Here is a 24,131-nt window from a genome sequence, read left to right as displayed (position 1 = left end):
TTGGATGGGCGGATGGATCTGGAAAGACTACCCATTTTAAATGCAAGCAGAGCATCAGGAAAGCAGTTCACGTGTCGCAGAGAGAGCAGAGGAGGAGGGCACCTGCGCAGGTAGCTGGATCAGCCAGGGTGCTCCCTGGTAACCAGGCAAATGACAGCTACTGCACCCAGACCTCCCTCCTGTCCTGCCCTATTGATTTTTTTTTTTTTTTTTTTTTTTTTTTTTGCGTTATGCGGGCTTCTCACTGTTGTGGCCTCTCCCATTGTGGAGCACAGGCTCCGGACGCGCAGGCTCAGCGGCCATGGCTCACGGGCCCAGCCGCTCCGCAGCATGCGGGATCCTCCCGGACCGGGGCACGAACCTGTGTCCCCTGCATCGGCAGGCGGACTCTCAACCACTGCGCCACCAGGGAAGCCCCCCTATTGATATTAAACAGAAACAACCCACAAGGAGGACAGGGGCCTTGTCCACAGAGTCAGGGTCCTGTGTTCTTGCCCCAAACTGTGTGAGTTTGGGCAAATCTTTTCTCGTTGGGGGCCTCAGTTTTGCCGTCTGTAAACCAAGAAGATTGGATCTTTGGGCTCCAAAATTTGTTAAGAATCATAGGTTCTGAGCAAAGATGCTTTATTCTGAATAGAATCCAATAATGGTCACGGTATTTAGTTCTTTCCCCTAATCTCAGCCAGATCATGTCAGCAAAGCGAATCAGAATGGGAGGACTGACCTGGTTCTTGCTTCCCTCTGGAGCCTCTGTTTGGTGTCATTCTTCCCCAGAAATTGGGAGGAGCTTGGCTGTGAAAGGCTGAGAGGCCACAGACACAGTCCTCAAAGGCCAGAGCCTCAGGGGGATCATCGAGCACAAAGCCCAAGGGAAGCCCACCTCCTGCCTCTGGTCACCCTGCTTTAGGGCAGCGTTCAACCCGTGGCCTGGCTGAGATCTCAGGACTGGAGCATTTAACCAAGACCTGAAGTGCACTTGTGCATTTCACATGAGTGCCCCCAAATCATGTATATTCTTTTTCTTTCATTTTCTTTTTCGCATTCGCAGTGTTAGATAATAACCTTGAACCGACATGGCAATACTTGCAGGTTCGCTCATTCTGTCTCTGACTTATTGGGAGGAATCCATGACAGGACTGCAAACTTCCCCAACCATTTCTTCTTCCTTTTTTGTGTTTTTTTGTATGTATCTGGAAGGTCTTCTCTCGGTTTTCTATCCTTAGGGAAATAGGTCATGGTTAGAAATAAATGAAAAAATGATTCAGAAAAGCTCAGAGAGAAAAAGAGTATAAGGAGAAAGGAGGGAGAATCTTTACTTTCTTTTCCACATAAGTTAAAGAGAAAAGGCTTTTACATAAGAGATTAAGAACACTTTTACCTGAGTTTTTTTTTTTTTTTTTTTTACTTATTAATTAATTTATTTGTGGCTGTGTTGGGTCTTCGTTTCTATGCGTGGGCTTTCTCTAGTTGCGGCGAGCGGGAGCCGCTCTTCATCGCGGTGCGCGGGCCTCTCACTACCGCGGCCTCTCTTGTTGCGGAGCACAGGCTCCAGACGCGCAGGCTCAGTAGGTGTGGCTCACGGGCCCAGTTGCTCCGCGGCATGTGGGATTCTTCCCAGACCAGGGCTCGAACCCGTGTCCCCTACATTGGCAGGCAGATTCTCAACCACTGCACCACCAGGGAAGCCCCTACCTGAGTGTTTTGATGTTATAGTAATAGCCCTCTCACGTCATAGGGCCTTTTAACCTTATTCCCTGTTTGGGGTTTTGTTCGTCAGGGCAGAGAGTGTGTTTTCTTTTCTGTGGGTGCAGCCGGGGAGCTTCAGTTATAGATTATTAAAAAGCAAGCTCCAAAGGCCCAGAAGAAAGTGAGGGGCGTTCGTAGGTTCAGTGATCTGAGGCTTAGAAAAGTTGATAAAATGGATTAGAATTGAAGGATAAAAAAGACGTCTAAAAACCCAATCCATTCTAAGGTCCATTACTTTATATATATTCTCCAAAATTACATGAATAAAGAGGAAAGAAAGAAGGGAAGAAAAAAACTGGCTTCGGTTCAGAATGTCAATTATGTCTTTTTTAAATCCCCTTTTTACAATGTATTTGACATTTTGAACAGTAGCCAAAAAAGCTATTATAACTATAAAGCATACTCACTGGTATAAATCTCGTTCAGCGATTTAATTAAGGTATTGACATGCCTAATTGATACATGTAAGCCAAGACCATTTTCATATCTCATTTCCATATGCTTTCTGCTTTAAGAGAAGTAAGGAGCTGGATCTTAAAAAAAATGAAAAGACTGCCTCCATAAAAATGCTGTAGATTCATCCGCGCCTGACATCCCAGGGGACCACTTCCTGCCACTTTCCTTGATTCAGAGCCAGCTCCTCCTCTAAGTGGCGTTGCTCAGAGGGAAGGTGATGTATACCCAGCTCGAATGCCTGTCAGGCCCTCTTATGATCAATAGGAGAATATTTATATTAATAAAGCACCAAGTTAATTAAATAAAATGCTCCTCTGGGTAAACTTAAGATACTAGAGGATGGGCAGGGATCGATGTATTCTGCCATTTGAACATTAAGTATGTGCCTTGAAATTTTATGGAGCTTTTAAAAACTCGCTTTGTAATGTAAAAAGTTTGAAACCTCTACAAGTTTTCTCCGCCAAAGCCCTGTGTCTGGCTTCCAGAGCTGAGGGAGACAGGAAGCACTGGACCCGCTAGAGATGGGAGCTTAGGAGAAGCCCTGGCAGCCCCTCCCCTGGTCTGCGTAGTTCCCCTCCTTGGGGGAGGAGGGTTTGTCCCGGAGGACAAGGCTGGGATGGGAGATGGAGCCGTGAACTCAGGGAAGGGTCCAGACAGGGAGGATGACACCTCCTTGCCCTAGAGCAGCCTCCCACATTGGATGCGAGAGAGGCCTCGGACCCCCTCCCATTCTTGGTCTCCTGGTTGTGGGAAAGCCCAAACCCTGGGGTCTTTCGGAGAGGTGCCTGTCTTCCGGCCTCACAAACCCCTGCTGGCCTCCGCCGGATCCTTTTCCTCTTGCTTTTCTCGTCTCTTGTTCTCTCAGCCCGTCTCCTTTATGTGTGTGCGAACCTGCCTCCATCCTGTTTCTCTTTATCTCATACCTATGCAGCTCTCTTTCTCTGTATGTCTGTGCCTTTCACGGTCTCTTCTATGCAGTGACTATCTCTATGCATGTGGGTTTCTCTCTGGCTTTCTTTTTTCTTTTGTTTTCTCTAGTTTTATTCTTTCTCACGGTGTCAGTCTCTTTCTCCCTGCCTCCCTCTTGGTTTTTGTCTCTCTGCCTGCCAGTCTTTCTCTCTCTCTCTCTCCATGTCTCTCTCTCTTCCCTGTGTCTCTCTCTCGTATCTTATCTATCTATCTACCCATCCATCCATCCATCTATCTATCCATCTCTATCCCTCTCTGCTTGCGTTCTCCTGCCCACCAACCATTGACTTCAGAGGAGATCTCTCATTCATGGAGGTAGAACCCATGATAGCCTCCACAGCAGCATAACAGAGGCTGCCTCTCTGGTTCCACCCCCTTGATCCTTGAGCAACCGCCTTCACTCTGGGATAGGAAAACGGTCTTGCCTCGAGCAGCCGGCTCCATCTGCACAGGTGGCCTTCATTTCCTAAGAGGTGACGTCATACTTGCTGTCCCAAGTCGTCCTCTCCCAGGGACTGTGTCTTCTCAGTTACTTAGCTTTGACCTGCAGCACCTAACTCCCTGGGTACATGGTGATCACCGTATTAATGGTGACCCTTCACTGAAATGTAAAAGCCCCAGGACAGTTTTCACAGGGTGGTGAAGAGTCTCTTCTCAGGAGACTAACCACAGCCGGGAATTTGCTTTAGTAGCAAAGTCAGCTGGCCTTCCCACCTTGACTGATCTCAGCCTTTCCTCTGAAGGCTGTTTCCTGCATGGCTCTGGACCCCTTGGAAGCTCACCCAAGTCCCCAGCTTCCTTTGGAAGGTGGAGGACTACTTTGGCTTGTTCTGAGTCTGTGCAGAGGCAGCTGGATCAACAGTCTGCTCTCAGCCCAGAACTGTGTTGTGTTGAGGCCAGTTCCCAGTCTGAACCCTGCCTGGGCTGTGATCTTAGCCTCTCCTCCCTGCTGTACCACCAGCTGCCTTCTGGCTCTCCTTCTTCTTCTTCCTCTTGATGGAAATCTCCTGCCCAGTTCTCCTCTGCACAGCAGTGACGGCACAGCCAGCCATGTCCAGCCAGCTTCCTAGGGGGTTACAGAGAGCTGTGCAGCTTTCACCTATGTTCCTCTCTCTGCCGCCCCACCCTCTCCATCCTCGGGAGAGCCTGGGAGATTCCAAGAGATTGAGTCTCCCTGCAGGACCTTTGAAACACAGCTTTGAGTGGAACACAATTATTGCTTCCTTTGATATTAAGCTTGACCTTGAGTTGCTGTTTTACAGTTCCTGTGTAATTTTTTTTTTTTTTTTTTTTTTTTTGCGGTATGCGGGCCTCTCACTGCTGTGGCCTCTCCCGCTGCAGAGCACAGGCCCCGGACGCGCAGGCCCAGCAGCCATGGCTCACGGTCCCAGCCGCTCCACGGCATGTGGGATCCTCCCGGACCGGGACACGAACCCGTGTCCCCCGCATCGGCAGGCGGACTCTCAACCACTGCACCACCAGGGAAGCCCTCCTGTGTAATATTTTATGGGACAAAGGAGGCAGGGATTTTCTTGTCTTCAACTCAGAGTGTTTGCAGACTCGAACAGATGCAAGCAGTACTCATAATAATTAGTATTTATTAAGTGCTTATGATGAGCCATGGCAACAAGCAAAGAGCTCTGAACTCATTAGGCATTTTATAATAATCCCCTGACACTTCACTGTCCCCAGTTTACAGATGAGGAGACTGAGGCTCAGACAGGGTAATTACTCATGGAAAGTCACACAGCTAGCAAGAGGCAAAGCTGGAGTTCACACCAAGGTCTTCCAGGCACCTGAGCCATGTTTTTGATACTGTGCCTCACTGCCTCCCGGGACCTTGACCATATTGCAGGACTTCTGGGCTCAGGTATGAAAGGAAAGGAGTTGAGTTGCCAGGAAGAGTGTGGCTCGGGCTGCAATCACTGCACAGTCTCAGAGAGGCCAGGGAGGTGTTTCCCCTTTTTTCCCCTCTCCCTCCCCCACCTCTTACCGTGGAGGTCCTGTCCTCTTTGCCTGGGACAGGGGAGTTTATTGTATCTGGCATGAGACTAGTGGCGGCAGTCTCACGCTCGTCACTAATTAATGTCATCTTTGCGGTTTGCTGGGTTCTCCCAGCGCTCACATCCCTTGTCTGGTGCCTTTCAAACTAAATGGCCAGAAGCAGGTCTGGGATTAAATATTAGTGTTAACTTCAAACTTGGTGTAAATCTATTGAACTGCATCTATTTTTACATAAATAAGCCAGAGAACAGCATCTATTCTCCTTTCCTCAATACCAGGACAGCCACAGGTGTGAGTTATTAGCAATAACTGTAATTGCTTTGAGTGGAATAGTAAATAGCTGCAAGGGTCATGATGAGAAATGTGCTTCTATAGTATTAACATAGCCTAATGCCTTAAGCTGCTATATACTTTATCTAACACTGGGCTTCCAGAAGCTGGCTTTGCAACTCAGAGCGCTGAGCTCTTGCTGAATTGCTTTCCTGCCTCGGTAGAAGATAATCTCGAGCCTTTCTGAAACCACATTGATTTTATTGGCAGATGGCCCCTGGGATAGCATCTCACCTTCACCGTAGAGATTTCACTTGTTTGATGGGGTTCTGAAAAGTTACAAGAAAGAACAGGCATATATAAGGCACATTTCCTTGAGCTGCAGCCCTGCATTCCAAATTCCAGCCTCTGGACGGCTGCAGCCCAAAGCTGAGCCTGCTCCTCTCCCCTGCCGCCTCCCAGGTCTTCAAGAAAACAGGATGGATCGCAGAAGAGTAACCCCAGTGCTATATCCCCTTAAGTGTGGGAGGGAGGAGTTGTTCAGTCCACAAAACGTTGGTCTTAGCGTCAGGCACGCACACGGCATCCAGAGGAAAGTGCAAAGAACTCTTTCCTCCTCATCAAGTTGAACATTTAAGGTTACACGGGGTGGACATTGGACAGTGGCTTCAACTGCTCCCAAACTACAGTCACGGCTTGCTCTGGGCTGCCTCTCTCCTTCCCACCTCCGCTTCCTCCTCTCCCACCCCCGACTTGACTTCTGCAAATCCTCAGGCTCCTTGAGGGCTTCCAGATCTTTTAGACAGTTCTGCAGTGAGGAGACTGATCACAGAACAGATTATCGCAAAGATCATCAAAACTTCCTCACCGCCAGTCATCCCCTTCTGACATCTCCTGCAGCTTGAGGCTCAAAGTGTCTCCTTCGACAGCCAGAGTTTCATTATCTTATATTATCCTAGTCTCCACAAGCGCCAGAAATCAGAAGTGGGGAGATGAAACATTGTCAGGCACACAGCCCCTTTCTGGGTCGAATCTACTTTCCAAATCTGTTGCACCCTCTCAGACCAGGTTTAATCTCTGTCCCCCCAAAACCTAATTATTCATCTGCTTAGCCTACCTTCCCAGGATAATTGCTCATTCCCACGCTTCAGCTCAGCTCACTAAATGCTTCTCAGTTGGAGAATTTATCTGTGGCTCCTGAGAATGCAAGCCTATTCTAGTGGCGTTACTTCACACACATGATACTCCATCAGGCAGGTGGAGGTGGAAAGCTACAACAAGAGGCCAGAGCTCTTTCTAATCTAAATGGACAAACTGGACTTGGAAAAAAAATCCTCATAGCTTGAGATTTATTCTCTATCATCCTTGAACCAGGCAACGGTGTGAAATCATTTCAACTATTTCTTTTATCCATTCAACAAGTATTTTTTAAACTATGCGTCAGGGCTTGTGCTTAGCAAAAGTCCCTGACCACGTGAAGCTGATAATTTAGTGGGGGAGGGAGGGGACAGTGGGGAAGACCATGTGACCTGACCAGCTCCACCTCTGGTCACCGTTTAGGTCAGCAGCAACAAGCAGTCTTTCCAGATCCAAACTCACTTTACCTGTGTGCAGGCTCCTCATTTGCCTTGGTAAAGGCAAGTTAAACAGTGCCCTGGGACGGAGTTAAAAAGACCACCCTGGAGGATGATGTGCCATCTCGCTGGAGCTTTCTTTTTCTGGCAAAGTTTAGAAGACATGGAAAGGGGATTGCGTCCATTACTCCCTCCTTTCTGTTGCTAACAGAAATGGGCCCAAGCGGTAACTGAAAATATACATTTGGAATCCACAAGAAAAACACGTGTACAAAGCACGCTAGCTACCCTCTTCATTTTTGCTGATTAGTGCACAAGCAAATCTTCACCTATGGGATGCTGTGCCTCAGAACTTTCACTGTCAGGACACCGTCTGGGAGGCAAATGAGGGTACTCAGGTCAGCAATTAATCACGAAGCAGGCCAAGTGCACACGCTTCATTTCAGAAAAATTCCATAAACGCTCCCCCCACCCCCTCACTCGCAAGGTTTCATCTCCTAATTGCAAAAGGCTTTGGGGCATGGGAATGTCTTTGTGAAGAAGAGCGGACTCCATTTGGGCCATCTCTCTAAAGAAGACAAGAACGCTTCTCCAATTAATCAGCAAATGCTTGGCTCCAGCGTTCGGCCAAAGGATCGATTTACATAAAGCTACTTCTCAAGATGAATTTGCCTCTCCCTCGACTCCTTCTGCATGCCCCTTGTCCAGCCAGCATTAGACATGCTACTGGATTTCAGATTGACAGTGTCAGCTACGACAATCAAATTAGGGACGAAAGCCTCAGAGGGTTGCCAAGAGAGAGGGACGGAGGGGAAGGAGGGGGTGGGAACGGTATGTCAGCCAGGGAGGAGGATGGATTGCACAGAAATGGGCTCCCTTTCCCAAACTCCATTGGCCAGACACACAGCTTCAAACAAAGGAAAATAAGAAAACACCAATCTCCATCTTTTTGAACTGAGTGGACCACTCCTCCCACCCCAACCAATATTGACAAATCAAAACAAAACATCTCGTTGTTGGGGGGGAAATAAAAGTTGGCAAGGGTCTGTCTCAGGTACTTGATTAGATCCTTAGGATCAGATGATTTTCAGCACCAGATTTCTGCACATGACGTAAGGATACCTGAATCACGGTTTTACTCCCTGAAGGGTATGTTGGTGATGAACGCACAGACTCAAGTCAGACGCCAGTAGTTGGAATCCTGGTGATGTTTTCTGGACCATTTAGTGGCACAGGGAAGTCAGGACCAGAATAGAAGGCACAATTGGGCTGATGATTAGAACTCCCCAATCCCATCTAATGTAACTCATTTGTCACTAAATTGTGATAATCCCAGGGATTAGTATACTGTTGAGAAGCTAAGCCTCTGTACCACTGGCTGGAGATGATCAGTCAATTATATATAATGCTATTTCATGAACACAAAGAGCCTTAGTTGGAGCTGCATATGATAATTAAATGCAAAAAGCTTCTATTTGGACTGGAAGTATTGGTTATATCCTGTCAGCCCTAGAAGGATGGTGGTTTGGAAAGACTCAGATTAAGTCCTATGGCTAGAAGGAGATTCTTTGCTCCCAGGAGGGATGGCTGAATGACTGGAATATTTCAATTCATGACTTGCTTCCCCGAATCCAGAAGTTTCTATCTTGACTGGCTCCCTTCCACATTTCCTATTGGTAACCCAAACCCACCCGCTGTGCCCCCGCCACCAAGCAGTCCTCCACTGGGCTCCTTTAGATTGGCTCCAACATCTAAAACTCTTTCTCTCTCTCGGCAATGAGTGGACACATAGCTACAGCATCCAGCTCCTAGCCTTACCCTAGAACTGCACTGTCTAATACAATAGGCATCAGCCGCATGTGGCCATGGAGCACTTAGAGGATGGCTGGCTCGAATTGAGATGTACATAAAATACACACCAGATTCCGAAGACTTGGTATGAAAAAAGAATTGTGAAGTATCTCACTAATATATTTTCATATTGATTTCATATTGAAATGATTATATCTTGGGTATGTCAGATTAAGTTAAATACTTTATTATAATATTCATCTCAACTGTTTCTTTTTATTGTTTTTAATGCAGCCGAGAGAAACATTTTAATTGCATCAGTAGCTCATATGATACTTCCATGGGACAGCACTGTTCTAGAATTAGTGGGTCTTCCCTGGAGGGGTGCTGGCCTCCACACCCTTCAGCCCTTGAAGTGTTTTGTTGGCCAGCACAGAGGGTTATTTGGTTTTGACTTGGGGGAAATTAATTTAAATTGCCCCTGCATTCCCCTAGCTCACCCCCTCACTATTATTATTATTATCCACATTCAGCCTGCTTTACTCATTTGCTTTAACGTGCGAAACCCTAATACATTTGAGTCTGTGGTCTCTGGGACGACTGCCCAGAAAGGGTGCCCACACTAGTAACTACTCAGAGAGTAAACCAATAACCCTCACTCCATTTGCAGCCTTTGGTAGCAGCTCGTAGCCCTCAGAGGAACCTTAAGTTCCACTGTGCTTAAACACCAGGTCTTCATCTGCAGTCACGGCTCTAGATCTGCCGCTCAGCCTGGCTGCGTCGTCCGGCTCACTACCTGCCCTCCAGTGATTTCTCCCCGAGATCGCAGCCCTCCTAGAAAACTGTAGGAAATCACTTGTCTGTGAGGCCCCACCAGGAATGTCCTCATCTCAGTCAAGCAGAGTCTCACCTGCGCGTTTGGGAGGGACAAAGTGCTTGGTTTGCCTCTGCCGTATCTCTGAGATCCCAGGGAGGGGTGTAACCACCCGTGAACTCTTAATTCTTCCTAGGTCAGCCTCCAAACTGGGCCCCGGAGTGGCCTTCTAAAATATAGATTAGATGTCACTCTGCCCATCTGGGCCTCCCCCTGTAAGGAGACCCTATCCATCTATCATCTATCTAACTATCTAACTATCTATCTATCTATCTATCTATCTATCTACCTACCTACCTACCTATCTACCTACCTATCCATCCATCCATCCATCCATCCATCCATCCATCCACCTACCTACCTGGCCATCTATCTATCTATCTATCTATCTATCTACCTACCTACCTACCTATCCATCCATCCATCCATCCATCCATCCATCCATCCATCCATCCACCCATCCACCTATCCACCTACCTACCTGGCCATCTATCTATCTATCTATCTATCTATCTATCTATCTATCTATCTACCTACCTACCTACCTACCTACGTACCTATCTATCCAATGGGCATTTCGCCCGACACCAGCAGGGTCACACCTGAGACACAGGAGGCCTTTGCATCTTGGACCCAGGCAGACTAGGTACATAAAGAAGTAGGATGCTATGTTTGTTAACCTCATGCTAATGAAATGAAGATAGTGATGTGCATTTATATCTTGCGTTCAGATATAGAAAGCACTTGCTTGTCCATTATCTATAATGCTTATCCTAATATCACAGAAGTACAAGTTGAGACTTAGAGAATTGTATTAATGTTCGTAAAGACACGCGGCTAGAACATGAACTTAACGCCTAATCACATACACTAATCATTCTACCCATGTTCTCAAACTTGCCCAAAGTGTCCAGAACTCTTTCCCAAGGTTTCTGATTCAGTAGGTCTGGGATGGGTCCTAGGAATTGGCATTAAAATTTTTTTATTATGGAAAATTTCACTCTTGTGTAAAAGTCAAGCACAGATTATAAATGTACCCCCTTTATACCCATCACTTAGCTCTAATAAGTATCAACTCATGGCCAATCTTGTTTCATCTATACTTCTACCTGGTTCTCCCTCTTCTATATTATTTTGAAGCAAAACCCAGACATCATCATTTCATCCTTAATTATTTCAGTATGTATCTCTCAAAGATAAATGAAAAGAACAATAATAACATAGCAAATATATCAAAACACAACACCATGATCATATCTAAATTATTTTAAAAACCAGGTATCTTTATTTTTTTCAAAGTATCATCAGTAAATTCTGATCAGGTAGATGGTGAGCCCCACTGTGAGAACAGCTGCCTTGTGCCATGGCAACTCTTAATAACATTTTCAAGCTGTCCTGATTTTTATCAAACTGTCCACTTTAAAAGACAAATCCATGGACTTCCCTGGTGGCACAGTGGTTAAGAATCCGCCTGCCAATGCAGGGGACATGGGTCTGAGCCCTGGCCCAGGAAGATCCCACGTGCCACAGAGCAGCTAAGCCCGTGTGCCACAACTACTGAAGCCTGTGCACCATAACTACTGAAGGCTGCACGCCTAGAGCCTGTGCTCTGCAACAAAAGAAGCCACCGCAGTGAGAAGCCCGCGCACTGCAACAAAGAGTAAGCCCCGCTCACCACAACTAGAGAAAACCCACGCACAACAACGAACACCCAATGCAGCCATAGATAGATAGATAGATAGATAGATAGATAGATAGATAAAATCCAAACTACTTGATGAAACAAATCTGCGTCTCTGCAAGTCCCAGTGATTCAGATTGGCATCTTTCCCTTTCCCTGCCTCCTAAAAACCAAAAAAGATTTTGGACCTCGAGTAAAACAAAACTGTGAATTATTTTCCTTGGTGGTTAGGAACAATCTTGTAGTGTAAATTTAGATACAGGCTTCCTTCTTGTTGAAAAGGAAAAAAGAGTGAAACTGCAGCTCTTATTTTTTTTGTTTGTTTTTTGGCGGTACGTGGGCCTCTCACTGTTGTGGCCTCTCCCATTGCGGAGCACAGGCTCCGGACGCGCAGGCTCAGCGGCCATGGCTCACGGGCCCAGCCGCTCCGCGGCATGTGGGATCCTCCCGGACCGGGGCACGAACCCGTGTCCCCTGCATCGGCAGGCGGACTCTCAACCACTGCGCCACCAGGGAAGCCCACAGCTCTTATTTTTTGAGGTGTCTAGATGTTTATGTTCATATAAAGGAGTCTGTTTATTTGTATCTAGGGTCAATGAGATGCAAGTTCCAGGAGGACAGAAGCTTGGTTCTGTTCACTTCTGTGTCTCAGTAGGTGTAGCACGTAGTAGGTGCTCAATTCATTTTTTTGTTGAGTGAAGTAAGAATCTGAACTGGCATTTAATCCACCAATATTAAACACCTGAACGCTCTGACTAGGACTTTTCTAATGAGCTTATCAAAGAAGGCACAGTGGAAGGAGCTCTTATTGAAATGTTTCATTCAGTAACTTTTTCACATCCAGGGAGCAGGCAGTGTCGACTCCTGCTGCCGTGAACTATTAGAAACCCAGCTGGAGCAGTGGGAAATCATTGTTTTCGTCCCCCATTGATACTTTGAGTCTCTGGGTCTCTGAGATAGGTGGCATTTCTTGCAGGAAATGATTCAGGTACTCCACTGTAATCTCCCTCAGACAGAGGATGCTATTAACCGGACACTCAGCTGGAGGTACCAGGGCTTCCTAGCTGGGACATATGTTTGGGGCTCATTTGGTTTTGACAGTGACCCAACTGCAAACATATAATCTTGCTTATTAAGATAAATCGCCTGCACAAGAGATTTACCTTTTAAGATAAATCCTCCCCGAAGCCCACATTGTAGAATCAATCCCCAGGGAATAATGTTTCCTGCATGTCTGTCCCTCCTGCTGTATAAAATAAGGTAAGCAAAACAATATCTTTCTCTTTGGTTCCTAGAGCAGAGTGATGTGTCATAGTTACCATATTTGAGGAGCTGGGGGTAGGGGATCAAGGTTCAGCTTTGTATAGGATAGTAGCATTGAGAGTCCAAGAAATTTTAGATTCATAGATTATCCATCAGAAATGAAATGAGTCTGGATTGATACCTACTGCACCAATGGGCGGTTTCTTCCTACTAGGCCGTGAGTGACTAGGAAAGTAATTTTAATACATACTCAGGCCAAAGAGAATCAGACTCGCAACTCACTGCCCTGATCCCAAATCCAATAAAGGATTCTAAATATAAGGGCTTTTAGATCATCCCCTCTTTTAGCTTGGCTAATCAAGAGTTGATGGATTTTTTCTTTTTAATGTTACTAAAAAGGCACTTGATTGGTCTTAGTGCAAAGGGTTTGGGGAGGTAAAGAAGGTACCAGATTGAGTTGCTCCAGTTTTCTTTGCTCAATTGCTTCCAACCCCTACCATGCATGGCCTCTTGATCCTTGATCCTGGATATGTCATCTTTCAGGGGTGATTTTTTTTTAATCTTCTGAGATTAAAGATTTAAAAAAAAATCTTTCCTGATTTAGGAAAACTGACCTTGAAGCCTTCTTATGAAATGCTTTGGTTTGGATCCCTTGGGTTCCCTTTGCTGACATTGGCCCCCATCTCCTGATTCTTTGGACTTTGCTGCTGAAAGTCGTGGCTGGGAACTTCTTCAGCAACCTGTCCTTGAGTTGCTAGTGTCACTTCATCCAGCCTTATGGAGGACAGGTAGAGCCAGGGAATTTGCATTTCTCCTGGGTGGTCTAACCAAGGACTGTCTGATGCTGGGCTACAAAGACCCAGATCCCTTGGTTAGAGACAGGAGCTCCCAGGGTTTGGGGCTAAGACCAGCACTTTACCTAATTGTCCTTTATTTCCTTCTCCATCCTATTTCCTCCATCCCTTACTTGCCTCTCCCAGGATTACTTTGTGAATCCATCACTTGGCCAAGCATCTGTATCTGAGCGAGCCCAACCTAAGACAGAACTTTATTCCTGAATCAAGCTCTCCTGTTTTATCCAAAAGAATCTAGAGTCAAATATAGATACTTGTATCTAGATGATAGATGAGAGGAAGTTTAACCTCCCTCAGACTTTATGGAAAGAATATTAGCAATGTTTATATGTTCTATTCTTTGCAGAGTTGTAGGCATATGTCCTGAGGATAGTGAAAAGGGACATTTTCAGCGATGCAAATCCAGGGCTAAATGGAGGGAAAGTCCAAGAAGTACATGCAGCCTTTCACTGAATGCCTCCAGGGTTCCAGGTTCTGTGCAAAGTATACACATACCAATTCATGTCATCCTCAGTATTAATCTGCAAGAGATCAGTAAAATTAATAGCCTCACTGTAAAGATGGGGAACCTGAGTCATAGAGCATTTCAGTAGTTTGTGTGATCATACAGCTAATAAGTGGCTCTAACCACTTCCCACACAAGAATTCCCCAATTCTGGAGGAGCTTCCAAGTCCCATTCTGTACCTCCGGAATAATTCGACATGGACCTCTAGGAGCCATAAACTGCCATTTAACACAGACAGGACTTTCTGATAGCATGAAGGTGACCGAGACAAACACATTGTCCCCACCAGAGGCAAAAGGAGAGCATTTTCCTGCTTCTTGCCTTGCCTGGTAAACATGGGGAGGTAGGGGTGGGGTGAAGGTGAGGATTGTCATTCACTGTTGCTCTGAGAACAAAGCATGTCTGACATTGCAGGGAGAGCCCCGGGAAGCATTTCAAAAGCTCCACTGGAACTAGACAACCTTTCAATCCATTTATCAAAGCGTCCGCAGTCCCTGTTTCAAGGTAGATGAAGCAATAATAAATTTGCGAAGAAAGTTAATCTGTGTCCAAAGCATTTTAGTAAATTAAAAAGGGGGGGGGGTGTTGGCTGGAAGGGGGATATATTGGTTGTTGCCAAGTCCTATTTGACTTACTGTCTCCTTAATAAGTCCTCTCTGGTCTGGTGTTTTTGGATGGAATAATCAGCCAGTTAATCATTTTCCAGAAGCAGGAAAAAGCACTTTCGCTAATGCAGTTCGCCTTTCTTTCAGAATCCTAATTATTTAAAAAGGCATCCCAATCGGGAACCCCACTTCCCAACCAAGAAAGCCTTTCCCACCAGGCATCTTCCTTTATTTCCTCAGAAAATCCCAGCTCACCATTCTTTCTCTCACCCTACTCCAACCTCATCCCGTTCATCTAAGGTTTAAAAAAAAAAAACAAGTTCCCTTGCCCTGGTCACTTTTGAGCATTTTCCCTCAGGAAGAGGGAGGCACTAAACCCCCACCAAGCAATTGGCCGGAGCTAAGCTCGTGGGCACTATGGATAGATTTTGTTATTTCTATTTAAGTGTCAGCCGAAAATGGTGGCTCTTGTCTCTCTCAAGGATAGTACTTCACAATAGCTCCATGCTCTGGCATCACGCTGAGATAAACACACTATTAGGAATCCCCACAAAGGCCCCGAGATAATTGTGAAGGGACGGTTACCGAAAATGAAGCACCCAGCCCTGAACCCTCCTCCACGCCCCATCAGTAACACCGTTAAAGCTGTCAGTTTGTCAGCCCACTGGAGGTATTTATGAAATCAATATACAGTCTTGCAGATGGATGGCAGCGGTATTGTTAGCCAGAGAAGAGAGGCTCAATGGAAAATAAAATTAATAAAATTTACAAGCAGATTGTCATGGGTAGCAGATAAATTCCCTACAATCAACTGTTTTGCTCAATTGTGGCAGGAGGAAAGCCGTGGCAGGGAGAAGGAGAGAGCTGTGCTTTAAACGAGTGTCCTGAAAGTAAGAGCCAGAGTGGGTATATTGGGCTTCCCTGGTGGCGCAGTGGTTGAGAGTCCGCCTGCCGATGCAGGGGACACGGGTTCGCGCCCCCGTCCGGGAGGATCCCACATGCCGCGGAGCGGCTGGGCCCGTGAACCATGGCCGCTGAGCCTGCGCGTCCGGAGCCTGTGCTCCGCAACGGGAGAGGCCACAACAGTGAGAGGCCCGCGTACCGCAAAAAAAAAAAAAAAAAAAAAAAAAAGACTGGGTATATTTACAGCGAGAAAGTAGTGAACGGAAACCCAAGTGGCCGTCCCATCCAAGTGCAGGGTTTTGTCTGTGTGACCGCTTTCATGGGAGATTGCCCAGCAACTCCATCAGATTTTTCTGCTTAAACACGGCTGTCCTTTCTTCATCCCGCTACACTGCAAACCAGAACCCTCATACAGTTGCTATTCTTTCAGTATACCGTGGTGCCTTAAACTCAAAGGGTTAATGCATAATCGGGATATGTACCCCTTCATCTGGCTTCCAAGCGTTTTTACAGCTGATCGTTCTAAAGCTCTCTCCTGTTTCCTCCACCTGCCCCTGATTTTGATCATTAGCCGTTTGCCAAAAGTGTGCCCTGAGCTGTCTCCCAGAGCGGCCAAAACTAGCAGCCGAGCCTGGGAGGCTAGCAGGCAGGGGCTTGCTGTCCCGGAGACCAGTCTTCACTTGGCAGAAAAGACTGGGCCCATTGTGGCTGCCGGAGCCTTGGGTCTAGCCCAGATGCCTGGTGGAAATTGCATTAGTCAGATGACAGGACCTGGGCCCCCTTCTCTTGGAGGCTGATGGAGAGCAGGGGAGTGGCCTTGGTGACACTGCCTGACCTCTACTGTCATCGTGGGCTTTGTTCAGCGCCCCGGCTCCAGGCTGGAGCCCTGCTCATTGAATCAGGCCCAGCCAGGGGAGCCTGCAGCGGGGCTCACTGTGCATCTGAATTTACTTATATCAGTCGCAGGCAGAGGAAACTGGATGTGAGATGGGGAGCACCCTGTTATTCAGCCCCAGGATTTCTCTCTGTATTCATCTCTGTACCCTACCCCAACTCTGAGCCTTGCCTTGGTATCTAACAGTGGCCCCAGACAATCCCCACGTGTCTTGAATTTTAGCCCGCCACTCAGAGTTGCCCGCTCAGCTCAGCCGATGAGAGCAGAAAAATGGGCTCCTCTCTTCTGCTTCCTATGTTTCCTCTTGCTTCCTGGCAAAATGGTGATTTAGAGGGCCCAGGTTTTAGTGGAGGATGGTCGTCTGACCTCTCTTTCCAAATATATTTGGAGTCATCTATAGCTTTTGATCAGGTGCCCCTGGAAAATCAGTGTGGGAGTGTCCATCCGTCTCTAGGACAACACAATTTAAGACGTGTTTACCCTGTGACCCAGCACATTCTCCTTATAGGACTTTATACCAAGGAAGTAGCTGTACAAGTGTCCTCAAATTTGTGGGCAGGAAAATTCATCCTGGTGTTTCCTTAAATGGCAAGTAAATAAATACCTAGCGACGTGGGATCATATAGCCATCTATAGAATTGGATGATACACAGCCATTAAAAATGTTGGCATAGGGGCTTCCCTGATGGCGCAGTGGTTGAGAGTCTGCCTGCCGATGCAGGGGACATGGGTTCGTGCCCCGGTCTGGGAAGATCCCACATGCCGCAGAGCGGCTGGGCCCGTGAGCCATGGCCGCTGAGCCTGCGCGTCTGGAGCCTGTGCTCCGCAATGGGAGAGGCCACAATAGTGAGAGGCCCGCGTACCGCAAAAAAAAAAAAAAAAATGTTGGCATACATGTACTGTTAATGACAGAAACAGATGTTCTCAATATAGTATGCGAAAAAAGAGGTTAAAACAGACTACATACTATGAGATCAGATTGGTAAAATTTATATATATATTACTCCTAATTGGTAGCAGTGGTTGTGTCTGGGTATGTAATTTTTTACCTTAATATCTGAAGGTTTTTGTGTTCTTTTTAAAATAATGGAAATATATATATATATAAAATATATATGATTGGTACACATATATATGCTTGATTACTCACTAAGACCCCAAGCAAGCTTGGGGTATGAATGAAAACAAGTGCATGTGTTTGGTCCAGCAAAAAATAAAACCGGAAAACAAAATGAAAAAAAAAAAAACAAAAACATGGGTCTTAGGAAAGGATATTGAGGCTTTGGGAATTCTTAAAGGGGACCCTGGTACAAGACTTGGGTTTGAGCCAGCTTCAGGACCTGACACTTTGTCGCTTCCCCTCCCTGCTCAGAGCAACATGTTAGCATTGCTAAATGCTAATGAGGTGCAGTGGGACCCCCATTTTGGGTGGGTTTGTGGAAATGCAATTTGAATTCATCATGCCTGTCACTAACACGATCCAGGTGGCCCCCAGGGGTCTCTCTGGGGCTCTAGAAAAGCAGAGAGGGTCATCCACCATCAGAAAGTCAGGATGGCCAGGCTCCATTCTGATCTCAGATGAAAAAGGCAGAGAGAGTCCCTGAGAAGATGGGAGATCGAGTGGTGTTGACCCTGCGGTGGGGGAGGGATGCTGTGCGAGGCGGAGGAAGGGGTCATCTCTGCGAGGTGGCAGAACAAGAGAACTGGGTGTAGTGTGTGTGCAACAAACAACCCAGCACTTGGCTCGTGGCCTGGAGGTGTGAGACCACCCACAGAGCCCGCCCTGGAGGCGAGCCGCTGGCCTGGTAACCATTTCAGCAAGGCCATCGCTAGAAGAACAATGTGAAGGCTTGTAGCAGCCTGGGGCCTGAGACTAAACAGTCCCCCAAACACTCCTGACCGCAGAGGCAGCCTCCAGAGGGTTTTTGTTATCATAATGAGATGCAGATAAAGCCGGGCCAGGGTCCTTAATGCCTGTGCCTCTTCTCTTCTTGTTTAGAGATCTGAGCGAAAACCAGATCCTGGGGATCCCGAGGAAGGCGTTCCGAGGCATCGCAGATGTGAAGAACCTGTAAGTGATGTTTTTGTTGCTTCACCGCAGATGTGGTTCTCCGGCCAGGGCAGGGGTGAGGGGCACGGGACAGGGAGGTGGTGTCCCCGTGACTTGTGCCCTCAGTCCAGGTGCCTTTGAGACAGATTGAAGGGTGTGCTTAAGTGGTTTCCAGGGAACACACGGCGAACACCACGGCAGCTCCAGGGAGTCTTGTTCTCTGGAGATTTGTCCCCAGGTATGAACATAGAGTCCCAGACCTGAGTCACAGCCTGGCCGCGCTCTGTGGGCCTGGGGCTCAACTCAGCTTCTCCCAAGGTCATTACCTTCTATAAAGTAGGGATGATAGCCTGGTGGGGTATCGATGCAAACGAGAAAATGTTTTTAACGCTTAGTGCCTCGTACATAGTAAGTGTTCCGTAAATGGGAGACAAAGATGCTGAAGATCATGATGGTGAAGATCTCGCTGCAATAGGATCTTATGACGGAGCGTCAGGACTTGTGTCCCAGGATCATGGGGAGACGTAGCCAGATCTACTGCACGAGGTGCTTGGGGTTTTTCTTAATTTTTATTTTGAAATAATTATTGATTCACAGGAAATTTCAAAAATAGTAGACTAGTCTGTGTACGCTTTTACCCAGTTTTCTCCCAGTGGTAGCACCCTGTATAACTCTCATATAATATTAAGCTAGAAAATTGACAGGAGGGCAACCCACAGACCTTATTCTTCAGATGTCCCAGTTTTACACGCGCTCATTTGTGTCTGTGTGCACACATGTGCGCATGTGCAATTCTGTGTCATTTTATCACGTGCAGATTCCGTTGCCAATTACTGCAACTGATGCAGAGCTGTTCCATCACCACGCTTTTGAACTTGCCAAATAGCCTTTGTTGTTTCCTACCTGGCCCCCACTGTCTGCTGCTTATCCTGACTCCCGGGCCCTTCCCTTCACGAGGAGTGTGCCTCCTGAATTTTCTATCCACACCACTGTGCCCATGTGTTTGGAGAGGGGTACAGAGAAGGCGTTTCTGCCCACTGACCTCCTCCACAGGCTTGCATCCAACTTGAGAAGTCTTGAAGGAGATTTTTTTAAAAACTGCTTTAGCTCTTAGTTTTCCCTGTAAGTACTGCAGGGATTTTGGCGTGCCGGGAAGCTGATGTTGGCTTCCTGATACAAGCTATGTGCCTCCCCTTTGCTGAGAACCGAGCAGAAAGCTTTAGGTGTTTAACATGCAAAGCACACCAGAGGGCAGAGGCATCTGGGGTGCAGGGAGCAGGGAACAGAGAGCATTTTGCAAGGGGCTCCAGACAGCAGGCTACCTATTGCTTCATCTGGGAGCATTTGCCCAGAAGCAGGAGTGGGCCGGGAGGAGCAGACAAAGCTGCAGAAAATGTGACTCGAGATCGTGCACATAAAGCAAAACTAAGAGGTTGTGTTGATTAGCATCCCAGAAAAGCAAGACGAGAGGGGAACTTACAGATCCAAGAAAACCCCACAGATCAGCAGTGAGAAAATTGAGGACCAGAGGAGGGCAGTGACTAATTTAAAGTCAACCAGCTTCTTGATCGTTGAGCCCTAAATTAACATCTTACATACATAAAGTGGTATTATCTATCCTATCTCATGGCTCTAATTTTAAATGGGCCAGTTAATAAAAAAAAACATATTATGGTGTTAGATAAGCAGGGCTGTGTAATTACCAACTACATTTTTGATTCTCAAGAAAGTGATTCAGTCTCACAGTGGTCCTCAATTGTTGCTGGGGTTTGGGGGGGTTATTGTTGTTGTTTTCCTGTACTGTCTCTAACTTCACAAAGGCCTCAGGAGCTAAAAGTGTTAAGAGTCCGCAAACTCAAGAACTACGGACAGGCCCTCCTTCTCCACCTGGGTGTGTGTCCTAAACAGCACGGATCTAGTGGGACAGGGGAGGAGAGTAAACTCACTGCTTAAAGGATGAATTAACCAACAAAACGAAAGGGGTTGATTACTTTATACTTCTAATCAGTTCAGTCACCACCAGAAGCCAGAACTTCTCAGACCCAGAAGTGTAATTCTCAGGTGACTTATGGTATAACTGGGGACAAGAAACGTGCATACGAGAGGAAGTTTAATAATTTAACAGTCCACAGCAAAATGGTCCAATGAGTGGCCAGGCCTTATGAAGGACTGTCAGAGCTCAGAGAAGAACAATAGCTTTAGGCAGTGTCGCCCAAAGGGTGGCCATCTGATAAATCTGTGTCTGGTTCCCAGCTATTCTGCGTACTGGGTCTGTGACCTCCGGTACAGTACTTGACACTTCCGAGCCTAGATTTCTTCCACAGGGAGAGGAGGATAAGAATTGTACCTAACCTCTTAGTGGTTTTGTGAAGGTGACTGAAATGATGTGTATGAATAACTCAGTACGATGCTTGGCATGTGGAAGGTGCTTAGAAAGTTCTAGCTACTACTGCTGCTGTCTTCATTTTTTGTTGTTATAATTGTAAAGACTTTCACGGAGCCCGGAATGATGACTGGAATTCGCCGAATGAACAGGCAAATGGTGTGTACAGCGTGGGGAGGCAAACCTATACAAGGTGTGTTTTAAGGGACCTATGCCGAGCCGTCTCACGGGAGTGGAGGGATTATGATGCGGAGTAATAGGTGTTCAGGTCAGAAAGAGAGGTGGGGACCAGGTGGTGGTGAGCCTCGCCTGCAAGGAGTATGGACTTTATTTTTTTATTTTTATTTTTTTGTGGTACGCGGGCCTCTCACTGTTGTGGCCTCTCCCGTTGCGGAGCACAGGCTCTGGACACGCAGGCCCAGCGGCCATGGCTCATGGGCCCAGCCGCTCCGCGGCACGTGGGATCTTCCCGGACTGGGGCATGAACCCGTGTCCCCTGCGTCGGCAGGAGGACTCTCAACCGCTGCGCCACCAGGGAAGCCCAGGAGTATGGACTTTAGATGTAGGTACTGAGAAGGTGGCTAGCTTCCGATCTGGGAAGGTCATGATGAAAACATTGATCCTGGAAGAGGAATCTAGGACAGGAGACAGTGGAAGAAGGAGGGGGCGGTGGGAGATGAGGCTGTGGTCCAACGTGAGGGATCAGGGCTCGCAGTCAGGAATGAAAGGAGGAGCCCCAGTAAGACGCCAGTGGGGACCAAGGCACGAGAAGTGGCAATCCACGAGTTACTAGAGGCCAGGCAAAGGAAGGGAAAAATGATAAGTTCCATATTTAGATGACACAGAGAATCATGGCCCATTCCCATAGTCACTCATCCATGCAGCCCTCAGAATGTTTTTTGAGCTCCTACTAAATGCCAGTTCTGGGGGTAAATGCAGGAAGTAAGATACGTATCTGTGAGCTCTGCCTTCTTGGAGCTTCCACTCCACAGAGGTTGAAAGATCGGGGGAAGAACCGGGCTGGAAGATGATGAGTTGAGTGTAAAGTAGTATCACGTCTTCCACAGGCATTGTGGACAGAGCGTCTTCGTTGTGTTGGTGACCTTGACATCCTGTCCTGTTTCTACTGGTTATGTGACTTTGGTCTGTGACCACAGCTACATCTCTGGTTTGACTAAGAGGGAGTGAAATTAAAGAATCTTGTGGCCTTAAGAGAAAATGAAGTGTGAGTAATTGGAGGTATGGGACCCAAGCTGAGGAGCAAGTTCAAGAAGGGAGGCATCTGGGTAAAGGTTGATGACTGAAGTTGTGCATTTAAATATGCGTCGGTACATGTAAAATACGAGACGCTTTGCAGGAATTAAGTTTGTATAAAACCTGTTAAGGAAACACCCTCCTCCGACCGGACCTCAATTACCCACTTGTAGAGATTGTCTCTTTTGTGAGTGATGAGTAGTGAATTTTAAACCTCAGGAATGCACATCCCTGTCATCGATCTGTTTATAAACCACCTGCCAGCCCTCGAACCTTCTCCATCACCTTGTGTGAGCTCAGGGAATATAACACGCTTCTACTTGTTACTTAAGTAAAATAAGGAGAAGATGATAAATTATTGGAATGTCAGGCTTGAAATACCAACTGGGCCTATTCATAATACCATATGCTTCATTAAGAGGAGAAAATCAAGGATTGGCTATTTGTTGTTTATAATTTTGTAGTTTTGATATGCATTTTCTTTGCTTGTCCTGACAGTCCCCCTCAAGAAGGAAGAGACTGTGTTACCTCCATTTTCCAGATGACAAAATTGAGTTTTGATCAGTGTGTGTAATTTAGTGAAAGTCAGCAGACACCATTGGGCCTAGGCCTCCGCACTTAGCCTGCCCTTTGTAACCCACCCAACCCAGGGTTGATGTCCGGGTTGCTGTCTACCCAGAGTGCTCCCTACTCAGCCATGCTAGCAACAGGAAAAAGGAAAGAGTAACCAAGGAGGCTGCTGGCAGTTGGAGGCCTGATTCACAGAGGCAAGTAGGCAAGCATACAGCTGTTGTCAGAGGCAAGAGAAAGGACCCAGGGGGGTGTTTGAACCTTGTAATACTGGTGCTGGAGGGATTTGGTGCCCTGCCCCTACCCAGGCAGCGGAAGGAAGCCCCTAATTGCTTCCTGCTTCTCCAGAGAAAAGAGAAAGTAATTAGCTGGGGATACCACTCTCTGCAATTACTAAAAGCTGCTTTTATGGGCTGATCCCATGCTGCTGCCTGTCTGGGAGGGGGAAAGGTGCTATATTTAAAGGGAGATGAGATGGATAGATTGATCTGGAGAAAGAGGCATTCAGGTAGACTGACCAGTAGATAGACCAACACTTGACATGCCAGTATTCCCTGCCTACCATATGCAAATGCCATGCTAGGGATTGGGGAAGACACAGTGAGAAAAAGAAGGGGAGAGAGAGAAAAGAGAGAGAGAGAAAGAGAGAGAGAGATAATTGTAAGACATAGAGATAGGGGGGAAATGAACTGGACAAAAAGAGAGATGACAAGCCACAGTCCAACAAAGCATAATAAGAAAAAGACAAAACCAGTATAGATTGTTTTTTTAAAAAATGCCCCCTTGCTCTATCTTTCTCAGCAGTTATGTTTTCCTCTGTTTTTCAGTTTCTATTTGCGAGGACTCTGTAGGACATGCATTCCAGAAGGGAAAATCAATAACCCCTGTCTCTGCCAGCTAGCAAAATTTGGAACTGACGGTTTCAAAACAAAGCTGGGCAGGCGGCCTTTGTGTTTCCTAGTTAGTCTGAGTTGCTGCACTGCCCTCCCGCTTCCTGAGATTAATGAGGGCTGTCTAGGCCCCCATGAGCAGGCAGTAATCTTGTGTGTGTTTGGGCGGGGAGGGGGGAGGGACGGGAAGTGCCCACTGGTTGGTGGCATCTCTGTCTGCTAATCTCAGCAGCCGTTCACTCCATCACTGCACCTGCAACAGAGTTCACGCTCCTGGTCGTGCCCTGCAAGACTCTACACAGTCTGGGTCCCCTCTCACTCATCTTGTGCTTCCCATGCTCCAGTCCATCCCTGAACACCCCAAGCTCCTTCCTGCCTCCAGGCCTTTGCACTTGCCCCTCCCTTTGCGTGGGATGCTAAGCTCTCGGACCTCCGCACAGTCGGCTCCTTCAAATCGTTCAGGTCTCATCTCAAACATCACCTCCTCAGAGTGGCCGGGTCTAAAGCAGCTCCTCAGCCCCCACTGCCCTTCCTCTCTATCCCACTACCCAGTTATATTTATTCAGAGCACTTATCACCCTATGAAATGATCT

The 24,131-nt window shown here is 47.0% G+C and overlaps 1 protein-coding gene across 1 annotated transcript in view; it reads left to right on the top strand.

The window, feature by feature from the left end:
* Window positions 1-24,131, top strand: part of SLIT3 (slit guidance ligand 3) — a 616,238-nt gene that overhangs the window by 385,313 nt on the left and 206,794 nt on the right. Inside the window, exon 5 of the mRNA XM_082622425.1 lies at window positions 18,391-18,462. Within this exon, the coding sequence (XP_082478551.1) occupies window positions 18,391-18,462 (72 nt within the window). The remainder of the gene's footprint in view (window positions 1-18,390; window positions 18,463-24,131) is intronic.

Source organism: Mesoplodon mirus, assembly GCF_964341445.2.
Source record: "Mesoplodon mirus genome assembly, chromosome: 5".
NCBI classification, from domain to species: domain Eukaryota; kingdom Metazoa; phylum Chordata; class Mammalia; order Artiodactyla; family Ziphiidae; genus Mesoplodon; species Mesoplodon mirus.
This window is presented reverse-complemented; position numbering and strand designations above follow the sequence as displayed.